The following is an 18,323-nucleotide window of genomic DNA, read 5'->3' on the forward strand; positions in this document are numbered from 1 at the left end:
TCTTAGGCTTACTCCCGGTGAATCAAAATGCTATCAATCATGGCATTTTGATTCACCGAGAGTAAGCCTAAGAGCTGAAGTAGGAGTAAGAAATAAAATGGATTTATTTCCTTACTCCTACTCCTTACTCCAGCTTACTCCATGTATTGTAGACCAGCCTTAATGCGTCGTCTACAATGTATGAAGTAAGCCTGGAGTAAGGAGTAGAAGTGAAGAAATAAATCAATTTTATTTCTTACTTCTACTTCAGCTCTTACGCTTACTCTCGGCGAATCCAGAGGCCATCGGCCAGTGTTACAAATATTTTAAAAATTATGCCAATATATTAGCTTCCTTACACCAAAAGCTGAAAGTTATGGTTCTCTCTTACTCATTACTCCAAGTTTACTCCACGTATTGTAGACGACGCTTAAGAAATTGACTAACCACAGTCGCGTATTCTCATACTTGACCGTGATTGGCCAATTTCTTAAAGCTTAGGGCTTAAATTATCTATTGTAGACTGGGACTAACCCCTGTCCACAATCTTGCTTTAAGTAAGCTGTAAACTTTAAGCCGCAAGAAATTAACCAATCACAGGTGAGAGTGAGGGTAATAAATGCCCGTGATTGGTTCGTTTCTTACGGCTTGAGGCTTACAGCTTACTTAAAGCAAGATTGTGGACCAGGGGTTACTCCTACTCTTACTTTTTACGCCAGACTTGCTGCATCTACTGTAGACAATACTTCGGACATATGTACGTATCTACCATGTAAAAGAGCTGCGCAATAGTATATTAGTGATACATGTGCGGGAAATTGGCTATTGGCCACGAGTAGCGGGTGGGCGCACGAGCCGAAGGCCAATAGCCAATCTCCCGCACATGTATCACATACTATTTTATATTATAAGTGCACGGAAAAGTACCTCTTTTTTTGACAGTTACGTGTAAAAACTTTGAGGCTAACCTGTCATCTGTCGAAGACGGCGTGTGGAAGAGAGATCGGCAATTGTGCTGGGAGATAAACAAAAACAGCGCTAAAGTGTGCGGTAATAATTTTACCGCACGGCTTTTTCCGCACAGTTGCACGCCATGTTGCGTGCAAACTGTATTGTGTCGGCAAATGTCTATTTTGGGCACGAAAAACTGTCAAGAAAGAGGCACTTTTCCGTGCACGTGTCATATAAACGTCATTAACGATATCGATAATTGTCGGTAACCGCGTGTACGATATCGCGCCCCTGATGTCCATTTTTATCAACGTACTACAGATCAATTTTAATTTTGGTCTCACTTACTTTTCACCCTTTCCTAGTTCGAAGAATTAGAAAAAGATGCAAAAGTAAGTTAAGCCGAGATTTGCTGGGCAGTGACAGAATTGTGGACACTGATCGCACTTAAGGCAGTTCTTAAGGCCAATGTCCACGATGCTAGAACTTGGACCAAGTTCTAGCATCGTGGATACAGGCCTTTACCCCAGCTATGCTAGTAAAAATGAGACTTGATCACTAAAGTTCAATAGACCATGAATTCTTTTATATTGGATTCCAGAACAGATTTTTAAACACCGTTGCTTCTCTTAGAATATTAAAAACCGATAAAATGAGACAAGAGTTACAGAAAATAAAATAGTATTCTGAATTGCGTGGTGTTAGCAGAACGTTGATCGTGGTAACATCGTATTTCATCGTGAAACGCCTTTATCAATCTGTCTCCAAATAGTGGAAATTATTGTATTATACAGGGTGTTCCACGAGGAAGGGTCAATACTCTGGGAGGTGATAGTATCGGTCATTTTAAGCAAAAATGTTCATATGAACATATGCCCCATTCCCCACTGTTTCCGAGATAGAGCTACTTGAATGTCACGTGTATTTACTTTTTTTCTGCACATTTCACCCTTCGTCCAGCCTCATAAACGTCTGCGGGAATTTACTCTTATACGTCTGTTGACTGTTGTGCCGATAACATTCTAGAAATGATCAAAATGCCTCGCATATTCGAATAAACGTCGAATATGCAGATATGCTGTACGTTTACGGTTTCTGTGACGGTAGCTGCTGTTGAAGGACACCGTCGACGCTTTCCTACACTCGGACTTCCGAATCGTAAAGCGTTTTCCCAGGTTTTCGATGCATTACGTGAAAGTGCCGTGGAACGCTTCCCAGTGTTCACGTTTTATCTGAACGAGGACGTCAACGAAATGTGCTCTGTCTCGGAAACAGTGGGGAACGGGGCGTATATTCGTATGAACATGTTCGCTTAAAATGACCGATACTATCACCTTCCAGAATATTGACCTCTCCTCCCGGAACACCCTGTGTATTGGACCGGTTGAGAGATTGGATTAGATTGAAGACGAAATACGCAATCTTCGTTCGAGAAATAAACTATAGGAGCGCAGGGAATTGTAAATTATTTCTCAATTTGGCAGAATAATGCTGCGCCACGTTTTATCCAATGTACGTGCGAGTTATCAGTTCCCAGGGGCACGCTCGTGACGTAGCTCCTCATCTTCGTGGTCGCGTCGGTATCTGCTTCGTCGCGTCGCGTCGGCGAGATGTACACAGGGCACTCGTATGCATCGTCAACGACTCTTCTTTCCCTGCTAAATGTAAGACGTATCGGTGGCATGTCGTGCCAGAACACATTCGTCAAGCTGTCGATTAATACACGCCTCTGTGCGTCCCACCGGGCGCCGGATAAGTGTAACCCGTGAATGTAATAAGTGTCCGCGTCCCCCTCGTCGCACGTAGAATCGCCGTTTGTCACCTGAAGATCCTGCGCAACGTGCTCGGCGGATACGCCGTGACGTCGCGAGAACGCGAGGAGAGCCGCGGATAGAAATCTCTTGCTGCGAGACAGCTCGTCTAAGTGGATCGCGCGAGGTAGATCGCTGTCGCGCCAAAGTCGCACGAAGTCTACGCGCTTCAAGAGCAAGCCGACGTAGCTCGATAGACGTCTGGTTGCGACGCCGACCTCGGCCAGCCTCCAGACGCACGGGACTTCGTTATTGCATATTTCTCTCGACAGATCTTCCAGAGACTCGGTCAAAATGGTCTCGCCGTTCAATGCCGATTTTAAGCCGTTGAACGATTCTACGATTATCGACAAGGTCTTGTTGAGCAATTCAGCCTCGTGGATGAGAATCGCGTCTAGCGGCTCGCTCGAGGTCGTAGGACGCCTGTCCCGTATCTCGTTGATGTTAAACAGCGCGGGCAATCTACCGCTGATCTCGTCGATCGCCCGCAGTGCCCGATCTTGCGTGGCTTCACGATCGGACACTGTGATTTGGTCCAGGCGAGATATCGATTCTAGGAATTCCCTGACAACAGCTGTGTCCTTTATAACAAGAGCGTTCTCGTCGCAGGCGAAAGCCTCCGCCGATGCGTCCAGTTGCATACTGCTAATGTGCACGATGATATCGCGATACTCGCATCTTTGCGGTACAGAGTGCTCCGCGCAGTTGGAGAACGAATGCCCGGCGTTCGCGACGACGCGGGCGTCGCAGAAGGTGCTTAGCAGGTGCCGCAGACACCTTCGATCGAGGCGATCCGCGATTCTCCCACCGTAGTTACACTCCCCGATCAGATAAAGCAGCGTGTCGAACGGCACGTCCTCGGTCTCGTTAATTAAACTCTGCAGCTGTCCGATGGACACTTCGAAGTCCGTGTGGTCGAAATCGTGCGGGACGCTCCAGCCTTGCGGCCCAAAGTGCCTCCTTTCTCTGACGATTCCGTGGAAGAAGCAGAGCCCGTACAGGAGCTTGGAGAACTCCTTGTCTCTCCCGGGACACCCCTCGAAGAATCGCTTGCTCCTCACGGGCTCGGACCGGTACGCTCTCAGCAGGCTCTGCTTCAGCCGAAGCGGATCGTCGTACGCGATCTTCACGCTGCTCTGCAGGATGCTGATTGGAAGGTCCGGAGTGGAACAGCTGGAGAGCCACAGTCGAAAGTCCAAAGACGTACCGGGCAGATGCAGGTCCTCGCAGATTCGCTCGAGTCGCGGTATCCACGCCGCGGCGTGATGGCAGTTTTGCAAAAATATCCATCCCCCTTCAATCCGTGCCCGTTCCACGAGGCTCTCGGCGTGGCTCTGCTGCCCGTCACCCATGGACAGAGAGACGAATTTCGAGGAGTATCCTCTCGCACTCGCGTACGCCGAGACGAGCGACAGGGGCGAGGCGTAGCTCGGTAGAATGAATATAATCGGCGTGAGGCAGCTGGATTCCGCGTAGGACTCGGATATCTGAAGGCGAGGATGGGAATTGAACACGTCCTCCATGGTGTCCTCTATCAGCCGCATTATCTCCACGGCAATCTTGTCGTACCTTACGATTTTGATGATCATCAGTTTCTGAAATCGAGTCAGTCTGCCGGCCCACGGACTCGGTACCAAGTGGCCCTGAAACGGTATCGCGTTGCAATATTTCTCCCAGGTCGCGCCGTTGGCACGAAAGTCACTTGCAAGCTCGCGCAAATTGGGCACCGCGCTGCTCAGTCTGCAAATTTGTCTCCACTTGTCCATCGGTAGCCAGTCCGGCGCTGGTTCCGGGGCCGCGTCGCGATCTTCCGAGTCTGAAGAGACGAAGTGCTTCACTTCCTCCTGCGTGGTCTGTCGAGCGTCTATCAAAACTCTCGCGCACAGCAAAAAGGAATATAGAAGCTTGTGCTCTTCAAAGAGCGATCTGCAGACGCTGGAGTGAAGGTTCCTCATGAACGAAGACTTAAGGAATTGTAGTCGTTTTTCGAGAACGACGCTCCTGCTCGAAGTCTCGATCGAGGTAATGTACAACTGAATAAACCAGGAGAATGAAAATCGGTACATGTGGTTCAAGTTGGACAGGGCGGTCAGAGTGCAGAATAAACCCGCGCAGTGATCGGCGAACTGCAGGTACGCGTCTCTGAACTTGTCAATGTCCTCCGCCATTGCTCCGGCTGCCTCTTGTTTCTTCATGATGTCCACGGTGAGATTCTTGGAAGAATCCAAGATCTGTATCGCCTTCTCGTCCTCCAGGATATTCGTGGTGGTCGACGAGAGGGTGCTCAAGATGTTGTCCTCTTGCTGCTGAAGGACTTTCTTGTTAGTGGCGTCTTGAACGCGGAGCGCTTCGAATTTCTCCTGGAGCTCCGGTTTCTCTTTCGAGACAACGATGTCCAGAAGTTTGTCCCGAAGAGCCCCATCGGGCATCGAGAAGTCGATTATCGTTAGTCTCGCGAAAACGTCTACCGTGTAGTTTGGATTCGACAATCTCGTGGTGATGTAAAATCGAAAATTTGGTGAATACCTCACGGATTTAGCTCCGATATCGATATACCAGTCTTCATCTTTGTAAATATTCTTAGACAGGATTGGTTCCAGTGCAATTTCGAGTTTCTCTCCGACATTTTCCAGCAGAACCGGGTTACCGGCTTCGATATTTCGTTCGATGACCGGCATACAATCGGAGTCCGTCAGTTTGATGACCTTCAAGTCATTTTTCTTTTCCATTTCCTTGATCCATTGATTTATCTGATTCTGTGAATCGATAAAAAGACACCATTGTTCCGAGTGATTCAAAATGATGGCGTTCTCGGTTGCGAAGCGATTTTTCGACAGGCCACAGAGCTGCCACTGATTGATCTCGATTTCCACACCAAGAACACTTACAAAGTTATACGTTTTAGTGTATAATATCTTGGAGTCCACCATAAATTCTTTCCACTTGGTCAACATTTCGTCACGTAAGGAAGTGTTGTAGGACGCCATATAAGCCACTATTCCGCACGAGAATAGCATGTCGCCCACGAGGCTGTCGTAATTCATTTGAAGATTATGAGCGCACTGCATCCAGTGGCTCTTCTCGCCCCCCAGACTGGCGATCAGCTTCTCCGCCTTGACCAGCTTGGCGGTGCACGTCGCCACCTCCATCTCCAGGTTCAGCTTCTTCTGCAGCGTTTGCCGCAGACTGTCGTTCAGCGCCGCCAGTTTCGCGTTCAAGGCGGCCAGGGTCTGTCGTTTCTCGTTTAAAAACGCCTCGGCCTCGTCGCACTCCGTTTGTGCCTCCGCCAATTTCTTCTTCTTAGGCGCGACCACCTTCGCTATCTCGTCGTAGGACACCATGGCGCGGACCCATTTGCAGAGACCCTCGGCGGCGCTGGACGCTTTCGCGACTATGAGAGGCATGAAACTGTTGTCCGTCATGTATGTCTTCTTGATGATCTGCATCACCGCGGGCGCTATGTCGTCCTTGTCGTAGTCCTTCAGGTTCTGCAGGAAGTTCATGTCGCCCAGAATGCGCTTGCTCGGGCCCCAATAGTCCGTGAATTTCTTCCCGGTGGCCGGGTCGATGCTGCGATCCGGAGGGACGCCCAGCATCACGCAAACGGCGGCCATCACCAGCTTGATGGTGTCGGGGGGATTTTTCATCGCCTTCACCAGCGTGATGTCGGTCGGCTTCAACGTGTTCAGCGCGATCACCGCGTCCTCCAGGATCGGTATCGCTACGGCGAGATCGGCCTCACATTCGGTCTTCAGGGTGCCCGCGATCTCCGCCTTCTTATTCGCGACCTCCTCTTCCTGCTTCACGAGAATCGTCGCTCGCTCCACGGTAATATTTTCAGTTTCCACTTCTTTCATAGTCTTCACGGTCTGTTGAGCGGACAGTTCCAATTGGGGTTTCAAGATCGTCAGAGTGGCCTTCATCTGCTCGACTTGCTCGGCCGCCAGTTCCAACTTTTCCAATCCCGCCATGTATCTGTTCCGCGTCGCGACGATTTCTTCCTGCTTCTTCGACGTCAGTCGCGTGTGTAGCTTGAGCATGTGCAGAAAGGCCGAGGACGTCACGTGAATGCTCCTACCGAACGTTTCGCGATACTTCAAACTCATTTCCTTTGCACTGTTGTGGAACCTCACACAGATCCTCGCTGCGTTAGCTCTCACTTCTTCCCGCGCGTCAACATGTCCCATGTGCTTCACGGCGATCTCTAAGAGCGCCTGATCGGGCCAAACCTGATAGCAATTCACCGTGCAGTGTTTCGCTAAGTTAGGATACGAGCACAAATATGTTCTGAACGTGGCGCTGGTGGGACTGAGGCAGAGCACCAGGTGTAATCTGTTCTTGCACTGATCTGTGAAATAGGCCATGACCGAACGCGCACTGAGTTCTGCGTTTCGGTCACCATCCTGGGCATACAGTCGCGTCATCTCTATTATATTCTGTTTGTCTTCGGTAGAGAACAAGTCAGGTAGCTCCCCGGTGCTCAACAGACAGCTGATGTCGTTTAAGAACTCGCCCTTTATCTGCCTCTCGTTCATAAAGTACGTAACGTCCTTCCGCAACGTCCCGCATTCCCGTAGGACTCTTCTCAATTCATTCTTCCACGCGTTCACGTCGTAGCAAGACTCGATGGTGGTTTCAAACAAGGTTTGCTGCTGCATAAAGGCGGCCAGAGCCGTCGTGGACCTCCTGCCGGAACCCACAGTGGATATCATTAACATGTTTCCGCCCGGGGTGCCCAGGATCCTGGAAACTTTGATCAGAGATTCCAGCAAGTAACGACACACGACGACGTCGATTTTCCTTTTAAAGCTGGCGTTGTACTCGTCCAGGTAAGCGAGAACTCTGTTCCTCAGAGCCTCCGGGGAACCGATTTCCTCGTACCGCCTACACTTGCCGCTCTTCTCCGTGTCCATGAAATTCCCGAACGTCAGATCGTTCAAGCTGTCTTTGGTGATCTGATTGTCGAATTTGGGCAGGTGATCGAAGGCGATCTCGAAAGAGTCTTTGAAGTTGCTCTTCACCGCGTCGCGGATTCTCGAAAAGAGCCACTCCTTGTCACTCCCGTCCAGCATACGATCGCTGAACACGCGTAAGATCTCGTGCACCCACAGCCGAATGAACGTTATCTTCGTCTCCACCGATTCCTTCTGGATCAGACCGCATCCATTCATCACTCTGGCTATATCCCTCATATCGAAATAGTAGTACAGCTTGCCGGGCACTGGCCGCAACGTCTTTATTACGGACTTGTAAACGTCAATCGTCGCGTTCACCATGCTGGTCACGCTCCCCGTGACGTCTGCTGCGAACAAGTTCTTTTTTAAGTTAGCAAGCAGCACATTAAAATGTGTTCTGAATATGTTATCCGCCGTAGGAGCGGGGATCGCGTAAGTGTTGAAGTGTCTCAAAACTCGAGGAGGTACGCTTCCGTTGAGTTTTCGCGCAGTGACCGCGAGCGCGAACATAATGTCCTGTACGAACACCTTATTTAGTTCACTTGCGTCGTAACAGTAATCGTAGCTGAGAAGTTGACGCAAGAGCTCAAATACGGCCCGCGCCTCCGATTTTCGCACGGCAGCTCCGTTCACGTCATCCACGAAGTTCACGCAAAATTGATTTTTCCCCGGCCCGTAGGAGGCTCGACGTAATTTGTCTAATTTGGAGAGCAATAACTTCTGCGTTCTGGTCACCGTGACCATCGAAGTGAAACTGTAAAAGTTGGCGAGGCAATTTTCTGGCAGCCTGTTCCTCAGGAGATCGTGCATGACACTCGTCTTCCCGACGGCAACGTCGCCGTGCAAGAGGAAAGGCTTTCGATATTTAATGTGCTTCAAAAGCACATGATTGTACTTCATACTGTTGACACTTGGAATGTAAATTTGATTCGGGTTGCATATCTCGGGGATTTTTTCGTTTTTCAACAGATCGCCCCAGTACCGCCAGTTTCCGATGCCTTTAAAGATGTAGAAGTTATCTTGGATTAAACCCTCGTTAGGCAGTGTTACGTCGAAATGTTTAACTACGTCTGGTTTCGGATACCTTTTTTCCGTGCCATTCCAGAGTGACACGCAGAAAGCGTTGAATCTAGTTTGCGAATCCTCGGTCAAGCTTCCACCCAATCCCCAAGCAACAGCTGAGATCAAAGCAGCCTGTGCCCATATGACAAAGTGATTGTCCTTCCCCTTATCGTCACACGCTGCCGCATCCTCACAGGCGTCTCTTAACAATATTTCAAATAAATTCACGGTTGACATAACGAGATGTAATTCCTGATCTATCAATATATCGCCGTTTTCCCGCAAATAATTGAGACATGGGTCTACCGCCCAATCGAACAGAGCGCATAGTATTTCGTTATATCCGTCGTAAAACGGTTTGGCGATGTGAGACAGCACGTACGGTCTCCAGCCAATGGAACGCGTATCGATATAGATTATTCCGCATCGCGATACTATGCTGGGTGAAATTTCCGTCGCGCTCATCGTCTCGAAGACAATGGACACTGATTCCGTCGTGGGGAATCGTTCTCCAGATGTCAAGTATAGCATTTTATTCTCGTCGAGAATTGTATACACGTTTTCTATCCACGCGCCGCTCAAATCTCCATCAAGCACCAGCCATTTGCGGTCCGTCGAGGTGTCTTCTGCAAAGCGACGAAGTATAGCGGTACACAAACCGTCCTTCCAGATCCCGGACTTGCCGCAGAGATGTCCAAAGAGCGCGTCGCTCTCCGCCACTCCTGGCACGACCGTTTCGAATTTCACCGTGGCGCCAATTTTACTTCCTTGCTCGTGTAACAGCGACAACGCCTCGGCAAGCGTGTGTAAAATTTGCGTCTTTCCACCCAAGGGATTACTAATGAGTACAAGACCGCGACGAACGTACATTAGTTCAACGATCTGCACAGCTTTCAACTTGAAGACTGTATGCAACGTCAGGTGTCTCTTTGCGCACACGCTCTCCAGGGCGTTTAGAATCGCCGAACAATCGAGAGGAAGCACGACGGTCTTAGGAAAGACGTCCCGCATGATGCTCTGGAAAATCGGTATATCGGTGTTACATAACTGCGGGATACTTATCTGTATCATTGAACGCAGCAGCAGGGTGTATTCTTCGCTTTCGTCCGCGATATTTCGCTTCATGTTAATTGCAGTCGCGACGACAGTCTTCAGCGACGACGCACTGAAGTCGTAATGGCGTTCCTCTGCCAGGTGTTCGGATAATAATCTATAACTGGCAGCTAGCTTCGCCGCCAGACTTCTCGCGTGAAGAAATCCCCCGGCGAAGAGTTCGACCTCGGCGATCTTGTCAATGTCCGGCGCCGCCATTGTTACGGGACGAAAGAGGACCTTCAAGTTATCCGGCAGATCAGCGCGTCCCGACTGCTCCGGGTTGATGTTAACGCATATGTTTCCGGTGGCGTTCAAGTTCAGGCTGCAACCTTCGAAGCTTACGACCTTCAAGTTAGACGATACCGCTTGCTTCATCTGCGTGAGGCTCTGAGCAATGGCCGACAGCAATTCCAGCTTTAACCTGTTGAAGCTCTCGAAGCAAATCCACGCTCCGCAAGAGAGCATTCCTTTAAATGTCCGTATCACGCAGTCGTAAGGGACGCTGTTGCTGCAATTGACGACATAGAATGGCTTCGCGATAGCTTCCGTCAGGCCTTTGATCGTTTCCGTTTTCCCAGTACTTGCTGGACCTACGAGACTACTGTACAAGTGATAGCGATAAGCTTGCAATATGGTACGAAAGCATCTATCAGTTAAGGGAGTGTTAACAATATTCCGGCGATAATAGTTATATTCGTATCCGTATTTAATTGTCGCGTCGAATGCTGATACTTGGACAATTTTGTCGTTACAATAATATCTCAATTGCGCGACCCACTCAAAGTCCGTCCGCTTAACAGTATTTCTCTCCAGTAGCAGCTTTACGATCTCTTTATGAGCCAACATGATAACGACCAGTGACGTCAACAGATTCCTACGCCTTCGCGTTAAATCGCTTTTTAACTCGTCAGTTATCGAATTTATCCCGTTGGTATATGTTGCGAATAAAGAGTTCAACATGGCGATATTTAGTGGCGTAAGACACTTTTCTACCGAGCGAGTCCAGCGAAGTTGCAGACTGCAAACGACTGCCATGCTTGGGAAATTGTCAGCGGGAGCGAACGTTGAGTTTCCATCGCCCAGAGGATGACATTGCAGAATGTTTTTGTGAATTGCGTCTTTCATCTCCTTTTCGAGCTGAATTAACCATTGCTCTTCGCGCTCGGTGTCAGTGGATAAGGATATGCTACTATTTAGATATAAGATCTCCCCGTAATGCCCGACGATGCCTCGAATGCAGTTGGATTTATTAAATTTCAATCGTTCCACGCCAGCGAAACATTTCTTTACGAGCTGATGCCCTGCATCCATCGATTCGAACAATATTTTCTGAACCTCTGAATCCTCGAGGAAGAAGAATCTCGTGAACGAGAGTCTTTTAACATCCAAGTAATTTTTTACACCTCTGATCGCTCTCTCCAACTTCTCATTGGCTTCATTCAAGATCTGTGGCAAATCTGACGATCTTCTTATTTCACGAAAGCTCGGATTTTCCGCGAATCTGTTATTAATGTTCAGCAAAACGTTCGTCCCTTCTAAATACAACGAAGTTTCTTGACTCAAGCGCGCTTCGATTTTCGGATAAGAAAATATCGGCTCTAAATAGAGTTTACGGTGTTGCACTCGCGTCCACTGATCGAGGATTTCTCGGATCCTCGCGAGAACAGCGAAAAAGTCAGCTAGGTCTGACAGTATTGGCTTCACGAAATGCGACGCTCTCATCTCCTCGATTCTGACGAGGTGTTCGCTAAGAAGAATTTCGATGTCGTTCGCGTGCTTAAAGGATACCTCACCGGATTCTACGTCGGTCGACATCTCAAACGATACCGGCTCCCACTCCTTAGTCATCTCGGCCAGTTCCCGCTGAAGACGAAGCTCCTTGTTGGCGCCCAAGCTTATGGCCTTGTACCTGTCGATGTTGTCCATCAGGTTCATGTCGATCATTTTCCTCAGGGTCGTTCCCGCGTTCGGCGTAAGATCGAAGTCGCATATCGCGGACATCTCCGTCCAGTGGCGCGCATTCAAAGCCGGATTGCACATGCAAACCGCGAGCGGCACGTAAACCTTAAACTCTTTAACGTTATTTAGCGCCTGCCAGCACAGTTTCAGCGGTGCGGGCTGCTGCATCGGGTCGGGATCGTCGGCGATGCCGGCAAACTTGTACGACTTGTTCGCCGTCGCGTCCATCTTGATGCGCGACTTCATCGTCTTGCCCATGTCCGTGATTTCGTCCAAGTAAATCGCGGTCTTCTTCGCGATAACGGTGGCGTCCAGGCATTCAAATGGACCGTTCAGCCACACGGAGTTGTCCCTTCGCCACTGACGGATGGTGAATATTAGCTTGTAGAACGGCATGATCGTTTCCTTCAGCTCGATTATCTTCGGGAACTCCGTTTCGGGGAATCTGAAGAGCCTCTCCTCTGAATTAATTACTTGCATCTCGTCGTCTATACGCTTGTACTTTTTGTTCAGATCCTTATAGTGCTCCAAGTATTCCCCGACCTTGCTCACGTCGTCCATGTCGTCTAGGATGATAAGCTGCGGGAAGGTCGCGTCGACCTCCGAGTTTAACGCGTTTATCCTCCGTTGAAGATCCTCCTCCAGCTCGCTCTTCATAGCTTCGCACAGCGTATTGTTCTGCGCAAACACCGGCTGGATGTCGTGCAGCCAATTGATGGTGGCCCTGTTTAAGTCGACGTGCTCGTCAGTCAGTACGGTAATCTCCAGCAGTTTGCTCAGCATGTAGATCGATTCTCGTATCTTCCGCTCCTGTTCCTTCATCAGTACCTTCGAAGCTTGCGACATACGTTCGCTCAATTGTATCAGGGAACTCGCGTCCCTCGGGATGTCAAGCGCCGTGGATCTCAGTTCCTCGAAGTCCGAGCAGACCGAACGATTGAAGTCCTGATGATATTCCACGAGCTTCGCCGTGAGGACGTTTATAACGTCGCAGCAGATCCGCCTCAGGGATTCCCTGGCACCGCTCTGCTCCAACTTTCCCACGTTGTAATACAAATTGGAGAGCATAGAGTTCGTTTTGCTCAGATACCCGTTGTACCTGCATATGTGTTCGAAGTGAGCGTCAAAATCCGGTTGTTCGGAGGTCAAAGCTAGTATCCGATTCTTGGCGCTCGACGCGCATATATCGCTGAACTCTACGTAGATGAACGCCACGTGCTCGTTCATAGGTCGGAACAGTGCATCTAGTATCGCCTGTAAATTACGGTGAGACTTCTCGACGAACCAGTCGGGGAGCGCCACTTTTATGTACCTTTCCCTGGCTTTGACGTTCAGCCACTCCTCCAAGGGCATCAGATCTTGCGCGATACCTCCGATGTTCCGAATGATATCGTGATACGTCGAGAAGACCGCCTCTATGTCTGGCTTTGTTAGAAGCTGATCACTCTCGCATACCAGCTGAAATTCGATTTGAGGGCAGAAGCGACCGTCCCTCATGGTGTCTATTACGTGATCGATCGATCTCATCATTACATTGAGAACCTGCTGGACGAATACATTTGTGAGGCATCGCATAAATTGGTACAGGCGTTTCGCAGAGATGCCCCTGAACAGTTTCGACCGCTGCACGGCTTTAAATGTCTCGGTGTAAAATTGATTGGTGATCACCGAAGAGCCTCTCTTGATATCTTTAAGGATTGTATCTTGAAAGCAGCACAGCGTCAGCATTCCGAGTCCGTGGTAGCGTCTGAAGTCACAAATTACCGCGGGTAGAAGACGATGCGCCGTGTTCATGACATGTCTGATTATCGGATAGGAGAGAAAGTACCTCTTGGCGAACAAACTGCGACGCTGCAGAAATATTTGGCGATCGTACGTTTGATCTTTTTCAATCACACGTCGCTTCGAGCCGGCAGGAACGTTGCACTCCTCGCGAGCGACGAGTTCCCGTCTGTACATCTCGCAGGACAGTATGGATTTCAGTACGAAGTCTTTCATTCTTTCAATATACATATCCTTTACCTCGTCCAGCACTGAGTTTATGAAGCAGGAATGTTTCCGTCGGTCTGCACGAGGTATCAAGTCCAATATGTTTCTTCTCCATTCTGCGGAAAATTCGGGAACGTAAATGTCCCTTATGTAATCTTTCAATCGGATTCGATCTGGCCGAATGGAATTTGGATACAGAGACACCGCGACAGTTGACTCCACAGTTGCATCCCATTCCATGTTCGCAAACGTTGCGTTACCGTTAGACACGCCGTTTGCCGCTCCGCCGAAATTTTTCAGCGATTTCTTCGCAATAATTTTACAAGGTACTGTTAACAACGTTAAACATCTACCTGGCCTGCGATTATAGATAAATAGTAAGCACGTTTAAAACACAATTATGAATTATTATTATTCAGCGGCTTCTTCTGTGTAGTGCCAAGCTTACAGAACTAAGTTTCTTGGATACCGCACAGTGTTTTATCAATATAGCGAGCCTATATCGCACGCGTCAAGCAGAACTCTACCAAATGGTACAAGTGGATGAACTCGACAAGAATGACAAAGTTTTGAAAGACTTTAAAAAATTTTTTTTTAATTAATCTTATGCAATCGAATGCCTTTCTGCTATGAATTCTTATAAAAACAATATCTTTTGTATCCAAAACAGAGCTCGGATCTGATGGCATAAAAGTGAATTCTCTTTGAGCTTTTAAAAGTCTTTTAGAATTAGAAATGGAGGGAGGGGGGGGAGAGAGAGAGAGAGAGAGAGAGAGAGAGAGAGAGAGAGAGAGAGAGAGAGAGAGAGGGAGGGAGGAAGGGAGGAATTAAATTCATTATTCGTGAATTCATTAAAAAAATCTTTTTGGATTTTCTTCTCTGCTACCTGAGTGAATAACGTAATTTTTATGTTAAAATTGAAATTTAGATTTTCGAGACAATGAAATGGTCAAATTGATTCATTATTGTAAAGCGAGCAGTGTTACATTATTTCAATTTTGCCAAAAAATATGAAGTCAAACATGGTATTTGTATAGGCTTGCATTTTATATTTTAATCATATGTGAATATATACATATAATCAATTATTATCAAAAATAATTGTAACAACAATAATAATATTAAATTATTATTATTATTAATATTAGTTATATTCATTATTGCTTTATTATACTACTATTATTAATAATATTTTTAATTATTACATTATAATAATAATAATTCTGTATTGTACTGGATTTACTATAAATTATTATTCAATCGCCTACGTTGCTTTTGATGTTAAAAGTATGTCATGAACAGCTGATTGGAAACATCCGCCATCTACTGGAAACTCGATCAGCTACAAGCTATCGTCCATGTCGGATGTTTACGTTGAATCCGATCGATCCGCTCCGTTTCACGTGTGTTCACGCTTTTCCATGATCGGTTGTAATAAGAGGTTATAAATATGAGTAATATTTACATACAGGAACCGCCTACAACGGGCAAGGTAAGTGCAAATTGTTTTATAAGTAAAAAAAAACATGCGAGCAAAGACAGCCATAAGCTGATTCATCAAAGTGTTGTGAGATAAAAAGCTGAATTTGATAACGTGAGACTATAATCCTCCTTATGGTTTGTTATATCTATTATTATTATATTACATACGAAGCAGTTGAATAAGCGACACGGCGTCCAGTTTTCATTTACTTTCCTGCCCCGATAAATACAGGTGGTAATGAAGACAACGGTTGGCGACATAGATCTGGAGCTGTGGACGAAGGAAGCACCCAAGGCTTGCCGAAATTTTATACAGCTCTGCTTGGAGGGCTATTATGACGGCACCATATTCCACAGAATCGTAAAAGGCTTCATAGCGCAGGGTGGGGATCCGACAGGAACGGGAGAAGGCGGCGAGAGCGTATACGGCTATCCCTTTAAGGTACAACGATTGAGAGGTTCAGTTGGCCAAGTTTCTTGCTTACAATCTTAGTTTAGCAATTGTTATTTACACACGAGCGATAGCTTCTAATCTCTAATTTCTAAGATTCAAAGAACAGTCACAAAAGCGTGACTTTCGGAAACATCATTTGAAAGTTTCTTGCGACAAATATTACCACATGCCTCAGTGGTCGGATTGGCGAGACGCCTGTCTAGAGAGTAGGAGGGTCCCAGGTTGAAACCCTGGCTGAGGTAATATTGTTCGCGATAAATTTTCCGTGTTGAAACACTGGCCGGTTAATGTCGACCAAAAAGCTTGATTATCGTTATCTATTACTGGCAACTTAAAGAGATTTCTGTATAACTAATTGAAGTTTTTATACAGTCGCGGGCTGGATCTCGGCGCTAAGTAATGTTTCTGCATACATCTTTTTCTCCAGCACGGCAAACTACGTTGATGAATTTCGCTCTTGTAGCACAGCGTATTATTTATTCGCAGGATGAATTTCACACAAGATTACGGTTTTGTCGGAGGGGATTGCTCGCTATGGCCAACGCTGGCAAAGATGACAATGGTTCTCAGTTCTTTTTCACGCTTAGCGCGACACCCGAGTTACAAAATAAGCATACCATCTTTGGTAAAGTCACTGGTGAAACTGTTTACAATATGCTCAAGTTGGAGGATGCGCTTGTGGATGAGGTGAATGTGTAGAACATTTGTGTATGCGTTATTTTCATATAAAAAGATTAATGTGCAATTTCATACTGAAACGTGTTTAATTTTAGAACGACAGACCTCAATATCCGCAAAAAATCTTGAAAACGGAGGTTTTAAATAATCCATTTCATGATATCGTCCCGAGAGTATCTGAAAAGAAGGAAGACAGCAGAGAGAGAAAGAAGAATAAGACGACTGGTGTAAAGTAAGATGAATGTGTACCTGTTTTAAATAATAATGCCCATCTTTTTTTTTTAATACATTTGCAAATATGTTAGGAATTTCAAACTTCTGTCGTTCGGGGAAGAAGCTGAGGAAGATGAAGAGGAATCGTCAGTTTTAAACAAACAGTATAGCGGTAAGGGAAAATCAGCGCACGATTGTTTATCTGATCCGAAGTTAAGCTCACAATCTGTGGTCGAATCTGCTGAACCACCAAGTAAAAAGATCAAAGAGGATCGCAGCAGTGATTGGGAAAGCGATGACGAAACACGAACTCCAGAAGAATTGGCTGCTTCAAGAAAAGAAAAGGAGTAAGTCGTGCACGAAAATAAAATACTATTTGATAAAAGAGTTGTTGTAATATTATGTGTTGTGATAACAGAGCTCTGAAAGAAAGAATCAAGAATAAGTTAAAGGATTCCAAGAAGATTTCTCAACCAAAACCGACAATCGAGAACGACGAAACGAAGGATGAGAATATAAACGAAAATGAGGAAATCGAAGAATATTATTTTGGAAAAGATCGAGATGAAGAACGCAAGAGAAAGGCGTACGTAATATTATTTCATTATACAGATTTTAAGTTATACGCGAAATAAATTTGTACCTTTAGAAAAAATTTTAAGTATTTATATCGTTTAAAATCAATTTGCAGCGAAGCAATCAGGAAAGAGATACGCGATCTAAAGCGCAGCGTACAAAATGAGAAGAAAGCGAAGGAGATGGATCGTAAGCAGCAAACTGAGAAGGAAGAGAATAAGTCTGAAATAATGAAAGAGTACATGGAGACACAGGAAAAATATAAAAAGGCTAAGGAAAAATTGCCTAAGAAGGGCAAAACGCGGGAGGATTTCACGATGGAACTGTTCAAGCAATTTAAGAGTAAACTTCAAACCGCCAAGGAACATACGAAGGATAATACCACGAGTTCTGATAAGAAGACATCGGAAGATACCGAGGACGATGATCCGCAAGATGAATCTTGGTTAACACACGCTTTGCACTGCGAGGAGAAGGTTCCGGTGCTTGCCAAGGACGCCAGCACGAAGAACGACGATTGGTTTGAAATCTACGATCCTCGAAATCCATTGAATAAACGACGCCGGGGAGAGAAGTCCCACAAGTCTAAAGATGACAAAGATGGCAAGAGTTTTTCCCGCCATAAAAATAATCCATAATTATTATAATATAATTAGATGTAAATTAAGAATCGTTTTTAATTGATTAAATCCTTAGTGCACGAAGAATAAGTGTATATAGAAACTAAAAATTATGTATAAATTATATTTCGATAAAATATACTTCTCGAATTCTTCTCGAAATCTCTGTCAGTGATCTTTTTCGATGTCAGCGAAATATTAAAAATCGCTATTTTGTTCCCATTTGTGATTTGCAATTAAATAATATTGTTATCTAAGTACGTTTGCTTTTTGCGAGCTGTATTTTACATTTAGTCTAGTCTATTTGCTCGGTGTCAATAGCTGCTGAATATACGCGTGAGAGAAAAAGAGAGAGAGAGAGAGAGAGAGAGAGAGGGGGGGGGGGCTAACGTTTAAGATTCCGAAATTTATTTCGAAAAGCGATAGATTGTTTCAGCAGCTATGCATCATTACGCTTTACACGCGAAAATAATGGTATTACGTGCACGGTAAATCCTGT

The 18,323-nt window shown here is 46.3% G+C and overlaps 2 protein-coding genes across 2 annotated transcripts; one reads left to right on the forward strand and one right to left on the reverse strand.

Annotated features, from left to right (window-relative positions):
* Nucleotides 1-2,395: 2,395 nt before the first annotated feature.
* LOC105560904 (dynein heavy chain 7, axonemal-like) lies at nt 2,396-14,041 on the reverse strand. Its single transcript, XM_012010415.1, has one exon. It carries the CDS (start codon nt 14,039-14,041, stop codon nt 2,396-2,398), a length of 11,646 nt encoding a protein of 3,881 aa, XP_011865805.1.
* Nucleotides 14,042-15,131: 1,090 nt separating this feature from the next.
* Nucleotides 15,132-17,986, forward strand: LOC105560885 (peptidyl-prolyl cis-trans isomerase CWC27 homolog). The gene is made up of 7 exons (XM_012010386.1): nt 15,132-15,293; nt 15,516-15,725; nt 16,224-16,424; nt 16,511-16,647; nt 16,721-16,975; nt 17,047-17,214; nt 17,320-17,986. Exons 1-7 carry the CDS (start codon nt 15,252-15,254, stop codon nt 17,840-17,842), a joined length of 1,536 nt encoding a protein of 511 aa, XP_011865776.1. The 5' UTR covers nt 15,132-15,251; the 3' UTR covers nt 17,843-17,986.
* Nucleotides 17,987-18,323: the final 337 nt, after the last annotated feature.

This window comes from Vollenhovia emeryi, unplaced genomic scaffold, assembly GCF_000949405.1.
Source record: "Vollenhovia emeryi isolate VEMERY1.0 unplaced genomic scaffold, V.emery_V1.0 DF939218.1, whole genome shotgun sequence".
Taxonomy (NCBI): Eukaryota; Metazoa; Arthropoda; class Insecta; order Hymenoptera; family Formicidae; genus Vollenhovia; species Vollenhovia emeryi.